Below are 12,529 nucleotides of genomic sequence, written 5' to 3' on the forward strand. Positions count from 1 at the left end.
TGGGGTAAGCCAGGATGGGGCACGTGAGTGCCTCCACTTAGACCTGTAGGATAAAAGCTCACTGGTGTGTCTACAGTTGTGAGCTTCATGCCCTGTAGGTGCTCCCCCAGGCTTAGGTTCCATAATAGGACAACAGGTAGACTCAGAGCCCTGAGCCTTAGCAGTGTGTTTGTTTGATTAGCAGGGTCTGCTCTGGGCTCCTGAGGGGCATGGGGCGCAGGAGTGTCAGGGGGTCAGCCTCTGGGTCTGTGGTTTCACCAGACATCAAAACTGCACAGTTGAGAGTGTGGAATTATTTTGATTCTGACTCAGCGCTCCCTCTCCAGCAGTTGTCTACACTTGCCACTGAGCCCCTAGCACCCTGAAGGGAGCAGGGGCCATGGGAGAGCGGTAAGCAACCCCAAGGGGGTTGAATCTGGCTCTATCAGATTGTTGGTGAGCCTGGGGCCAAACTAGTTTCTGGGCGAAATTTCAAAAACGCTGATGTGGCAGCAGTGGTTTCATTATTATGGGTCTCATTTCATGCTCACATCTCTCTAGCCACAGGAGTTCTTAACCTAGGGTCTGTGGATAGAATTCAGGGGGTCCATCCATGAACTTAGATGGGGAAGAAAATTGCACTTTTATTTTCATTAGCCTTAACTGGAATTTAGCATGTCGTTCCACTTGGTTGTAGGCCATGAGGCACAGTTATCTTAGCACACACCTGTGGCTCGGTCACCAGTAGGAGTCACAGATGTTTTTCCCATTACATCACAGTTGTGGAGCTATCTGAAAAAGCAGTTTACACTTGTCACAACTTTAAAGTTATGGCAGTTATTAGATGCACTGTTGGATGTTTAATACTGTAATAGAAGCTTTTATGACTCTATCACAGGTGTCTTGTCTTTTTTTTTTTTTTTTGAGACAGAGTCTTGTTCTGTCACCCAGGCTGGAGTACAGTCAGACAAGGGATACTCAGCCTGTATCTCAGTATATTTTTCTTTCTTTTTTTTTTTTTTGATACAGTCACCAAGGCTGGCAGGCTGGGGTGCAGTGGCACGATCTTGACTCACTACAACATCTGCCTCCCAGGTTCAAGTGAGTCTCCTGCCTCAGCCTCCTGAGTGGCTGGGATTACAGGCATGTACCACCATGCCTGGCTTATTTTTGTATTTTTAATAGAGATGGCATTTCACCATATTGGCCAGGCTAGTCTCGAACCTCTGACTTCAGGTGATCCACCTGCCTTGGCCTCCCAAAGTGCTAGGATTACAGGCGTGAGCCACCATGACTGGCCGTCTGTCACAGTTTTCAGTAGTTTGATAAATGTGTTTAAATAGAATTGATTTCCTTTGTAATTCTAAATGTGTTGTTTAATACATTTCAAAGCATTGTTCTGTCCAGGCGCAATGGCTCACGCCTGTAATCCCAGGACTTTGAGAGGCCAAGGTGGGAGGATTGCTTGAGCCCAGGAGTTCAAGACCAGCTTAGGCAACATAACAAGACCCCATCTCAAAAAAAAAAAAAAAAAAAAGATGAAATAAATGAAAGTATTGTTCTTTGAAAGAGATCATGGGCCTCCCTAGACTTCCACAAGGGTCCATGCCCCCAAAATGGTTATAAGCTCTTATTCTAATTGGAAATTTGGAGCCTTTCTAGATATTTGAAATTAAAAATTATTAATTCATCTTTTTTTCCTTTGTAAAATATTGTGACTGTTAACAAGAGTCCTTGCTCTTTAGAAAAATGTACTGAGGGCCTGATGCAGTGATCCTAAGTGTTTTGTTTTATACTCAGATCAAGTGATCTGCCTACCTTAGCCTCTCAATGTGCTGGCTCATGCATGTAATCCCAGCACTTTGGGAGGCGGAAGTGGGCAGATCATCTGAGGTCAGGAGTTTGAGACCAGCCTGGCCAACATGGCGAAAACCCGGCTCTACTAAAAATACAAAAATTAGCCCTTTATGGTGGCACGCACCTATAGTTCCAACTACTTAGGAGGCTGAGGCACAAGAATCACTTGAACCCAGCAGGCGGAGGTTGCAGTGAGCCAAGATCATGCCAGTGTACCCCAGCCTGCCAGCCTTGGTGACCATCTCAAAAAAAAGAAAAAAAAAAGAAAAATATACTGAGATACAGACTGAGTATCCCTTGTCTGAAATGCTTGAGGTCCAAAGTGTTTTGAATTTTTGATTTTTTAGAATTCTGGAATATTTGTATTATACTTAATTGGCTAAGCACCCCAAACCCAAAAGTTCAAAATCTAAAATGCTCCAGTGAGCATTTCTTTTGAGCATCATGTCAGTACTCTAAATGTTTTAGATTTTGGAGAGGTTCAGATTCTGGGTCTTTGGAAGCGTTTCAGATTTTGGGTTTTTGGATTTGAAATGCACTACCTATATTTATAGATAAAAGGAAAAGGAATGAATTAACACCAAAACCATGAGGGACAGCAGGGTTGAGAAGTGTCTCCAGAAGGCAGGTTCCTGTATGAGACTGTGAAGGTGGTACTTAGGGGGATGCTTGGAAGTCACCATTAGGAGGCCACCAGAGTCTTAGCATCATTTCAGGAGCTCTCCCTGGGTCACTTAGCCGTAGCCAAGCCAGGCAGCTCCCTGGTCTTCTGGCGGTGAGCTCGTTTCCATCTGTCGAGCCTGCCTGGCCTCTGTTTGGAATGCGAGTCCCTTATTTTTCATCAGACCTGGGCCGTGCCCTCCTTGTGCTTCTCTGTACCCCGTGTTCCCCAGTCCAATGCTGGGCACCCAGTCAGAGCCGAGCGTTTGTCGGGTTGACCTAAGTCAGGCTGTCCTTGTATAAGCTTATCTTATTTGAAGTTTTAGCCGTTTGCAAAGCTTTGGACAATAACTCTGGAAAATACACAGACTGGCATATCTGAAATTTGCATACATTTCAGGGTGTGGATCCCTGAAAGCCTACTGGGAATCTGAGTCCAGGACCCTGGCCAGTACTGCTGCTGCTCAGTGGTCATGGCGACACTTGCGGTGCTCACTGTGTGCCAAGTGCATCATTTCTTCCGTCTCTGAGAGTCAGCTTCTATTATCCCCATTTTTCTGAAGGATAAGATGGAGACCTTTTTCAAGATGCAGACCTTTATAGGGGGTTAAGTAACTTGTCCAAGGTCACAGAGCTAGGGTGTGACTGAGCCCTTGGATCCCAACCCAGGCAGTTGGATTCTTCGCTGGAAGCATCCTAGGCGGGAGGTTACCCATTCTCCCCGAACCAGCAGGTCTTCCAGATTAGCAATTACAAACTCTCTGACCCCACCTTGGCAGGAAAGGCTTCTTTTTTTTCCCGAGACAGGGTCTTGCTCTGTCACCCAGGCTGGAGTGCGGCGGTGTGACATTGGCTCACTGCAGCCTTGACCTCCTGGGCACAAGCAATCCTCCCACCTTAGCCTCCCAAGTAGTTAGGACTACAGGTGTGCGCCACCATGCTTGGCTAATTGTTGTATTTCTGGTAGAGATGGGGTTTTGCCATGTTGGCCAGGCTGGTAGGAAGGCTGCCTTATATTTAACCCAGCTCTCTGTTCTGACCAGTGTTGCCCATGACGCTCATGTCCTGAGGTGGGCAGTGTCAGCTGCCTTGGGTAGGGCAGGGGGCTCATGGGTGGCCACCAGCCTCTGCCTGTTCTCCCAGACCCTTCTCCACCATTTCCCCTCCCCTGCAAACAGCAGAGAGGAGAGCCAGCCCCTTTCCTCATCACACTGCTTGTGTCTGCCTGAGCTCCTCTGTAGTGTGATTGGGCCTGCCATGTGGTTGGGCCACAGATGAACACAGGCTTTTCTTTTTTGGACTTTCTGCAGGCGAAGCTGGTCCGGTACATTTGTAAGCAGAGGCAGTGCAAGCTGAGCGTGGCTCCTGGTGAGAGGACCCCGGAGCTCAACAGCTACCCCCGCTTCAGTGACTGGCTGTACACTTTCAACGTGAGGCCGGAGGTGGTGCAGGTATGCAAGCCGGGGCTCAGCATGGGGATAGGCGTGAGGGGCCAAGCAGAGGGAACACACACAAACCCAAGGGCTAACTTCCCCGTGGCTAAGACTAAGGGTTGATGCTCTCTACTCTTGAGAAGGAGGATGGGGAGGGACAGCAGCAGTCAGGAGGGATCCAGGGTACATGTGGCTCCAACAAGTGTCCTGGGTGCTATTGCCTGGGAACTAGGGCAGCCCCACGCTGGGCATTGATTTGTTCATCATACTTACAACAGCCAACATATCTGGAAGCACTGGCTGTGTGGCAGACACTGTGCTAAACGTTTCTGTGTTTTGTAAGACAGATAATCTCACTTCTCATGAACTCCTATAAGGAAATTACTGTCATTGTTGCCATTTTATACTTGAGGAAATTAAAGCACAGAATGGTTAAGTAAGTTGTTTAAAATCACACAGCTAGTAAATGGAATTTGGGATTTGGAAATGAGAGTCTGAATTTAGTTTAGTCTTCTAACTGCTACAATGTGCTGTCTTCCTTCCATCGTTCTCTCTTCCTGTGTGTGCAGCGCACCCACCTGCCAGCCAGCCAACTAACCGACCAGCGCACCCGGACCGTGTGCTGTGCCAGGTGCCAGGGGTGCAGGTCAGCTGTCGTGGAGTGCAGATTAGTCCTACCTGGCAGGCGTGGTTCACCCAGTCAGATCTCGTAAATCTCCTACTTCTGTCCTAAAATTAAAACTACTGGCTTCTGCTGCCGTGTAAAAAGTAGCATGAATTCATTATGTATAGATACTTTGGAAATAGAGAAGGAAAGAAATCACATACATACTCCTAACACTCAGAAAATCTATGATCATTAAGGTCTTTTTTTTTTTTTTCCTTCCTCTCCCCGATACGGAAATCTTTTAAAAATTTCTATCTGGACGGTCCTGTAAGGTGGTCACAAGCCTCATGATTGTCAAGCACTTAGAACATGGCTAGTCCAAATTAAAATGTGCTATAACTTCTTTCCTTGCTCTTACCAGTGTGGGCAAGGCCCTGTGGCTCTCCCCCAAGGCACACTGCAGACCTGCCTGCCTCTCCCTCCCTGCCTCCAGCACCATGGTCCAGGCCACTGTTACCTCCTGCAGAACCTCTGCAGCGGCACCTCACCCCTTGCATTCCATTTCCCACCCAGCAGCCAGGGTGCTCACCTAGAAAGGTGACTTAGATCCCATCCTGTTTCAATGCTTCCTGTTTCCTTCAGAATGAGTGCCAGATGCCTCCCTTGATCTGGCCTCTCTCGCCACAGCTTGCTCACCTTCTCCTTTGCTCAGTAGACTCTGACCTTTGCACTTGCTCCTCCCTTCCTTGGAGTGCTCTGCCCACGACTCATCCCTTGAATATTTTTCTGGTGTTGAGTGTTGTCACTGCCTCCAGGCAGTCATCCCTGATGATGTGATCTAAAGATCACCCCCTGCCCATCATTCTTGCCTGCACACCTGGGTTTATTTTCTCAATGACACTGACTACTTTCTGGAGTGACCTAACTGATTTGTTGTCTGTGGTCTGTCTGCTCCCCCTGGGATGCGAGCACCATGAGACAGGGCTTTGCTGTTTCAGTTTGTTTGCCACAAAATCCCCATTGAGCGTTGGGCCCAATATGGCAGTTGCTTGGTTGCGACAGATATAAAAATAAATACCTATTTATTTATTGAATAAGTAGATTTCATCATGACATGGGAGATGTCTCCAATAGCCCAGGGTTTGGCCCCGAGTGGGTGGTAACACAGGTTACTCTTAGCTTTGGCTTTCAGTTTAAGTCCTGCAAGAGAGGCCAGTGTAGGGATCATAGTCCCAAAGAACCCCTTCCCAGCTATGCCTGGCTGCTATGAGTTACCTCTATGAGTCACCTGTCATGAGCCCTGGGAGAATTGGTGCCCCCAGGGGAGATGGCCCTCTCCAGGAAGGCTAGGGCAAGTGCCCCAAAGATTTCTTGGGTGCAGTAGCACTCCCCTCTTCCCATGCCAACGTCCTTTTCATTCATGAAGGACTTGTGCTGCCAGGAGCCCAAGCAGCCCTTTCCTGGGAGGCCTCTGCTGTCTGATTATTGAGCTGCACTGGTGGCCACAGTGGGGTCCTGGGGCCCCTGAGAGCCTCTAGGTTCTTTTGCCTCAAAGTTGACACAGAGCACATCTGGCGTGTCATGATGGGTGCACTGATGTGTTGTTTAATTATCCCAACACCCTGCTTAATAGAGACCATTTTCCCCATCTCACAGTTGAGGAAGCTGGCACTCAGTGGGTACAGAAACTCACCAGGGTCCTAGAGACACAGAGGAGCAGAGGCGGGTGCCCCTTCACACCTGACACTGAGTCCTCTGTCACCAGGGTCCCAGAGCCAGAGAGGAGCAGAGGCGGGTGCCCCTCCACACCTGACTCTGAGTCCTCCGTCACCAGGGTCCCAGAGCCAGAGAGGAGCAGAGGCGGGTGCCCCTCCACACCTGACTCTGAGTCCTCCATCACCAGGGTCCCAGAGCCAGAGAGGAGCAGAGGCGGGTGCCCCTCCACACCTGACTCTGAGTCCTCCATCACCAGGGTCCCAGAGCCAGAGAGGAGCAGAGGCGGGTGCCCCTCCACACCTGACTCTGAGTCCTCCGTCACCAGGGTCCCAGAGCCAGAGAGGAGCAGAGGCGGGTGCCCCTCCACACCTGACTCTGAGTCCTCCATCACCAGGGTCCCAGAGCCAGAGAGGAGCAGAGGCGGGTGCCCCTCCACACCTGACTCTGAGTCCTCCATCACCAGGGTCCCAGAGCCAGAGAGGAGCAGAGGCGGGTGCCCCTCCACACCTGACTCTGAGTCCTCCGTCACCAGGGTCCCAGAGCCAGAGAGGAGCAGAGGCGGGTGCCCCTCCACACCTGACTCTGAGTCCTTGGTCTCAACCACTTCTCTCTCCTTCTTGGAATGCCTGGATTCAGGCACCTGGCCAAGCCCTTTCACCTTCCGAAGCTCCAGTCTCCTCCTTTTGTGAAACGGGAATAACCCACGTGCTGCTTGCTGGCACAGGTAGTTGTGAAAGTCAAGTGGTTAGAGGTGGGGGTGGAGGAGGAAAAATTGACAGTTTCCCACCTCTCTCTTGCCCTCAGCTGCTGTTAATCCCAGGTGAGAGCCATACCCAGGAGAGGCAGCTAGAGAGGCCTGTACACAGGGCAGCTCTAAACAGCCTGCTGGAGAGTGAAGGAAGGCTGGGATCGGCTGACTAGAGGCGGTTTTCTGAATCGAGAGGGAGCAGGAGTCAGCCCAGAGCTTAGGACAGAAAGGGTGGCACACCAGCCTGACAGGGAGCTGGGCCAAGTGTCCTCCTTCCATCCCCCAAATTGGTACCAAGGGTGTCCTCCCCAGCAGGGCCAGGAGGAAGTGAGGCTGGAGTGGATGGGGAGCAGAAGGAGGGTGGACTGGGCTGCAGGAGCCTGCTGGAGGTACCTGGGCCTGGCAGCTTTCTTCCTGGGCTTTAAGAACCACAAGGAGCCATTAGCTGCTGTCACTACATCTTCCCCAGACACTCCAGAAACCCCTTCTCAAGATTTCTCTTTTTCTTCCTCGCAAATCTCATGTCAGTTCCTGGGCTGTAGCCAGAATATTCTAAAGCCTAGAAAGAAAAGGCTATTTCCTTTACTAAACCCAGCTTCAGCTCCTACAGACTGGGAGAGGGCTACCTTGGTTCAGTTCTTCCTCTGGGAGTTTCTCCTTGTACGTGCGTGGAAGCCTAGTGATGGGGGAACCCTGAGTTAGAGCAGCTCCCCAGGGCTTGGACTCCAAGGGCTGGCCCCAGGGGTGTGGGTCTATTTTATTCTGTTTCTTAACCCAGACAGTTGTTTGGACTCTGACTCGATACTCACTGCCGCCCCTGGCCGTGATGGATTCTGTGTGCTTTCAGTTGGAATTGGCTCTGTAAGTTCTGCCCATCAAAGATAGGCGCAGTATTCAGAAGCCAAAGTTCCAAACAGCATTAAAAACCCATGCCTTTCAGAGAATCTTTTGAGTTCTTAACCCATTTATGCCGGAGGTTGCAGTTTTTTGAATTTTTGCAATCAGACCTTGGCGATGACCTTGAGCAGTAGGATATAAATAACTCCCATGTGCTTAGCATTCCAACAATGGAACACTAGGCACAAGTGGGTTGTCATCTAAAACAGGGGTCCCCAACCCTGGGCCACTGACAGGTACCAGTCCACTTGGCCTCTTAGGAACCAGGCCACACAGCAGGAGGAGTGCGTTTATAGCTGCTCCCCATTGCTCGTGTTACCGCCTGAGCTCCACCAGCTGTCAGATCAGCAGCGGCGCCTACTTCTCCCAGGAGCACAAACCATGTTGTGAACTGCGTATGCGAGGGATCTAGGTTGTGTGCTCCTTGTGAGAATCTAATGCCTGATGATCCGTCACCATCTCCCATCACCCCCATATTGGACTGTCTAGTTGCAGGAAAACAAGCTCAGGGCTCTCACTGATTATACATTATGGTGAGTTGTATAATTATTTCATTATATATTACAATGTAATAGAAATAAAATGCATGACAAATGTAATGCACTTTAATCCTCCGGAAACCACCCCCCACTCCCTGTCTCTGGAAAAATTATCTTCCTTGAAACCAGTCCCTGGTGCCAAAAAGGTTGGGGACCACTGTTCTAAACCGTTGTTTATTTTCTTAAATAAACTTTTTACTTCGGAATAGTTTTAGATTTACAGAAAAGTTGCAGGGATGTACAGAGAGTTCTCATACCCATCACCCAGTTTCCCCATCATTAACGTTGTCATGACCAGGGTGCCTTTGTCAAAACTGAGGAAATGACACTGGTATATTACTATGAACGAAACTCCAGACTATTTAGGTTTCACCAGTTTTTCCTTTACTGTCCTCTCTCTTTTCTAGGATGAATCCAGGGCACCACATGGTTTACATTATTTTGATTTGTCATGTCTCCCCAGTTTCCTCTGCTCTGTGACAGTTTCTCAGTCTTTCCTTATTTTTCATGACCTTGACACTACTTTGTTTTTTTGGAAGTGAGCCCTCCCTTAGGATTGGGGGGCAAGGGGGGTAGGTGGGTTAAGCTCCATCTCCTCAGGGGGTATATCTATACAGATTATTTGGAACTTTTCTATAGGAAAGAGTTGTCTTTTCTCCTCCATTTATTTATTCATTCAGTCATTTATTTATATCCGTATGGGCTCATGTCTTTTTCTTTTACACATTGGGTTCCAATCCAGTACTACATGAATTTTTTGTTGCTCAAGTTCTTCCAGCTTTGGCCATTGGGAGTTCTTGCAGGTTTGTTCCTGCATCCTGTGATATGCCCCATCCTTCAGTTTTGTTTGGGGGGTGCGTGTGTGTGTGTGTGTGTGTGTGTATATGTGTGTGTGTGTGTGTGTGTGTGTGTGGAGCACTTCCTTTGCTTTCTGACACTATGGTATGCTGCAGCCCCCTCTTTTTTTTTTTTTTTTTTTTTAACTAACCCCTCTTCTAGAATCAGTTATTTCCCCAGGGAGCCTGGTGAGTCATTTGCTCTGCTTTGTTTTGTTTTGCTTTTATTATTTTTATTTTGTAAAACTGTGTTGAAATACACATAACATAATTTACCATTTTAATCATTTCTAGGTTTACAGTTCAGCGACATTAAATACATTCACATTGTTTTGCGACTGTCACCACTGGAATGTTTTCATCTTCTCAAATGAACCATTGGCTTTATTAGAAGAGATGTGTTTATCATAGGGGGTAAAATGAAACAAAGGAGATAAAGTGGAAGAAAATTGCTGCATGCCATTTCCCTGAAGCCTGCTCATCTTTCTGGACATTTTCTAGCCCTCGCATTCCTCTGCGTGTTGTCTCTTTTGTACACATGAGGTCAGGCCAGACATTTGGTTCAGGAACCTGCTCTTTCCCCTTAATGACCTATATTGCCATGGTTACGAGCACTGCTACCAAGAACATCTTTGTGCACCTGTGTATTTCTACAGGGAAAAAATCCTAGAAGTGAACTTGCTAGGCTGGATTTTAATGAATGTTGCCAAAGTGTCTTTTAAAATACAATAAGACAATAAAAGCAGCCTTTTCCTTCAACAGTTATTCATTCATTCATTCATTCATTTTGAGACAGGGTCTGCTCTGTTGCCCATGCTGGAGTACAGTAGTGCGATCCCGGCTCACTGCAGCCTGAATGTCCTGGACTCAAGCGATCCTCCCGCCTCGCCTCCCAAGTAGCTGGGATTGCAGATGTGTGCACCATCACACCTGGCTATATATGTTTTTTAATTTTTTTGTAGAGACAGGATCTCTCTATGTTGCCCAGGCTGATCTTGAACTCCTGGGCTCAAGCGATCCTCCTGCCTCAGCCTCCCAGAGTCCTGGGATTACAGACGTGAGCCACCATGCCTGACCTGCTCAACTTTTTAATGAGACTCTCATTCCAGGTGTACCTGGAGATAGTAAACTGCATGTATACCTTTTCTAAACTTGTACTTGGCTGGGCGGTAGTTAAGACCCCCAGCTCATCCCTGTTCCTGTCCTTGTATGTTTCCCAAGAAATTGCGTAGGTCCATGCCCACAGAAGAAGACTCAGAGTCAGAGGAGGGAGCAGGGTCCCTGGGTGTGTGAAATGGTCAATGTGGTGCAGGGCCCAGATTCCAGCCTGCCCTAATCCTGCCTCAGGAATCCCTCTAGGGTGCCCAGGCCTTTATGGGTTGGTGTGGCCTCTTCTATGTCCAGAGGACACCTGTATTTTCTCCCTGGCTGTCCTGACTTAGTGCCTTAGCCCTCCTGTTGTTTAGGAAGCTAGAGAGCCCCCAAAGGGCCAACAGGAGAGCCTGGCTCACACAGAGCGGGAGGAGTGCTAAGGTCCTGCCAGTGCCTCCATGGGACAGCCCAATCCAGGTCTGCAGGGAAAGGGACTTCCCTTTGTCAGGCTTCAGGAGGGACCTAAAACCCAACAGGATCTCCAGAAACCTGGCCCAGGGGGTGGGGATAGGTCCTTGGGGGTTTCTGTGGGGCAGCTGGTCTGGCTTAGAGGATATTAGAGCTGGACCCTTCTCTGCCTGGCCCTGAAGTTTGGCCTGGAGAGAAGTCTCCTCCAAGGTAGCTCAGACTGCAGAGATTGGCACCCTTAAGGAATAGTTCCCCGTATGTGTGAGAGACGTTGGACCAAAAGGCACCACCAGCATCAGGAGGAGTCCTGGGGGGATAGAGGAGGCCAGGAAATCATTGCATCTGTCCCTTCTTTCCAGGCAAGAATTAGACATAGCACGCTTACTTGGCTGCTGGTGCCCACTGTGGTAGGCACTGCAGGGAGGTAACCCTGCCTCCCAGAACCACTGTCCAGTGGAAGCAGGATGGACCTGCATGGCCATGGCCATGGTTGACCTAGGCAGGACCTGAGATCCTATGGGTATCTAGAATGGGCCTATCTGCCTTTTATACAATGTGAGCTCTTGGGCAAGTGACTTCATCTCTCTGGGCCTCAGTTTATGCATATGAGAAATGACAGATTAAGTGACCTTTTAAGTCCTTTCCTCAGATGGCTGCTGCTTCTGGACAGTAAAGGAGCCTAGAGTAGGAGGAGTTCTGTCAGGTGAGGTGGTTCAGAGAGACCATGTGGAGCTGCACCTTCCCCAGAACCCTCCAGATGGTAGCTTTGCCTTGCCTCTCAGATGTGTCTGCCCTCCTGTAAGTTGTATACCGTGCTCTCTTCGAGGTGTTTCATCATGTGCTTTTCCCACTGGCTCCTATGTAATGTCTGTGTGCAGCAGTTAGAGCTCTGCCACACAGATCATGGGGCGATGATTTTACTCCTGTGCCCTCTGCCCCTGAGTCAGGCTTTTCTCCCTTGGATTTTGGGCAAAGCTTCCTTGGGTGTCTGCACCCAATTTTTTTTTCCTTTAGCCCACAGAAGATGTGATCAGCTATCCATTGTTACTGAGAGATGGGAGTTTTAAAATTTTCAACACCAAACAAGTACAGAAGTGTTAGAAGGCAAGCAACGGCCCTCCTCCTCTTCCACTTCGCAGGGGTAATACCTTGTTAACAGGTCGGTGGGTGCATCTGCCAGACCTCTTCATGCATTTTATAGTCACTTAAAATGACGGCAAATTTACTCCCTTCTCTCTTTTTTTTTGTTTTGTTTTTGTTTTTGTTTGCTGAAATAGGATCATATGATAGATATCATTTTGCAGGTTTTTCAGTCTTAACATCATCTCTGTTATCCACAAAAATTCATGTTATTCTTCTTTAACAGTAGAGTAGTATGAGATACAGTTTCTTCAAGGTGTGATATGAATGCCTGTGTCTGAGGGGTACCCACCTGCTTACATACACACGCACACAGTGACATCAGGCATCTTGGTGGTTCAGGTGACTCAGCACCTGAACGAAGATGAGAGCCCGTGCCAAGAAGAGGCCAGGTGCCCAGCTCTAATGCCTGGCACATGGGAAGCCCTGGCAGATACTTACTGGGTGAAGGAATGTACCGAAGTCACTGCAGGATAGAGGTCGGGGATGCCAGACTTGAAAACAGGTCTCTTTGAATATCTATCTGTCTGTTTTTCTGTCTGTTTTTTTTTTGCTTT

The 12,529-nt window shown here is 48.7% G+C and overlaps 1 protein-coding gene across 3 annotated transcripts in view; it reads left to right on the forward strand.

The window, feature by feature from the left end:
- The window catches only part of KSR1 (kinase suppressor of ras 1), a 173,449-nt gene that overhangs the window by 93,227 nt on the left and 67,693 nt on the right, over nt 1–12,529 (forward strand). For all 3 annotated transcript variants that reach the window (XM_073004776.1, XM_073004775.1, XM_073004777.1), the window contains exon 2: nt 3,807–3,947. In XM_073004776.1, the coding sequence (XP_072860877.1) occupies nt 3,807–3,947 (141 nt within the window). The remainder of the gene's footprint in view (nt 1–3,806; nt 3,948–12,529) is intronic.

This window comes from Chlorocebus sabaeus, chromosome 16, assembly GCF_047675955.1.
Source record: "Chlorocebus sabaeus isolate Y175 chromosome 16, mChlSab1.0.hap1, whole genome shotgun sequence".
NCBI lineage: Eukaryota > Metazoa > Chordata > Mammalia > Primates > Cercopithecidae > Chlorocebus > Chlorocebus sabaeus.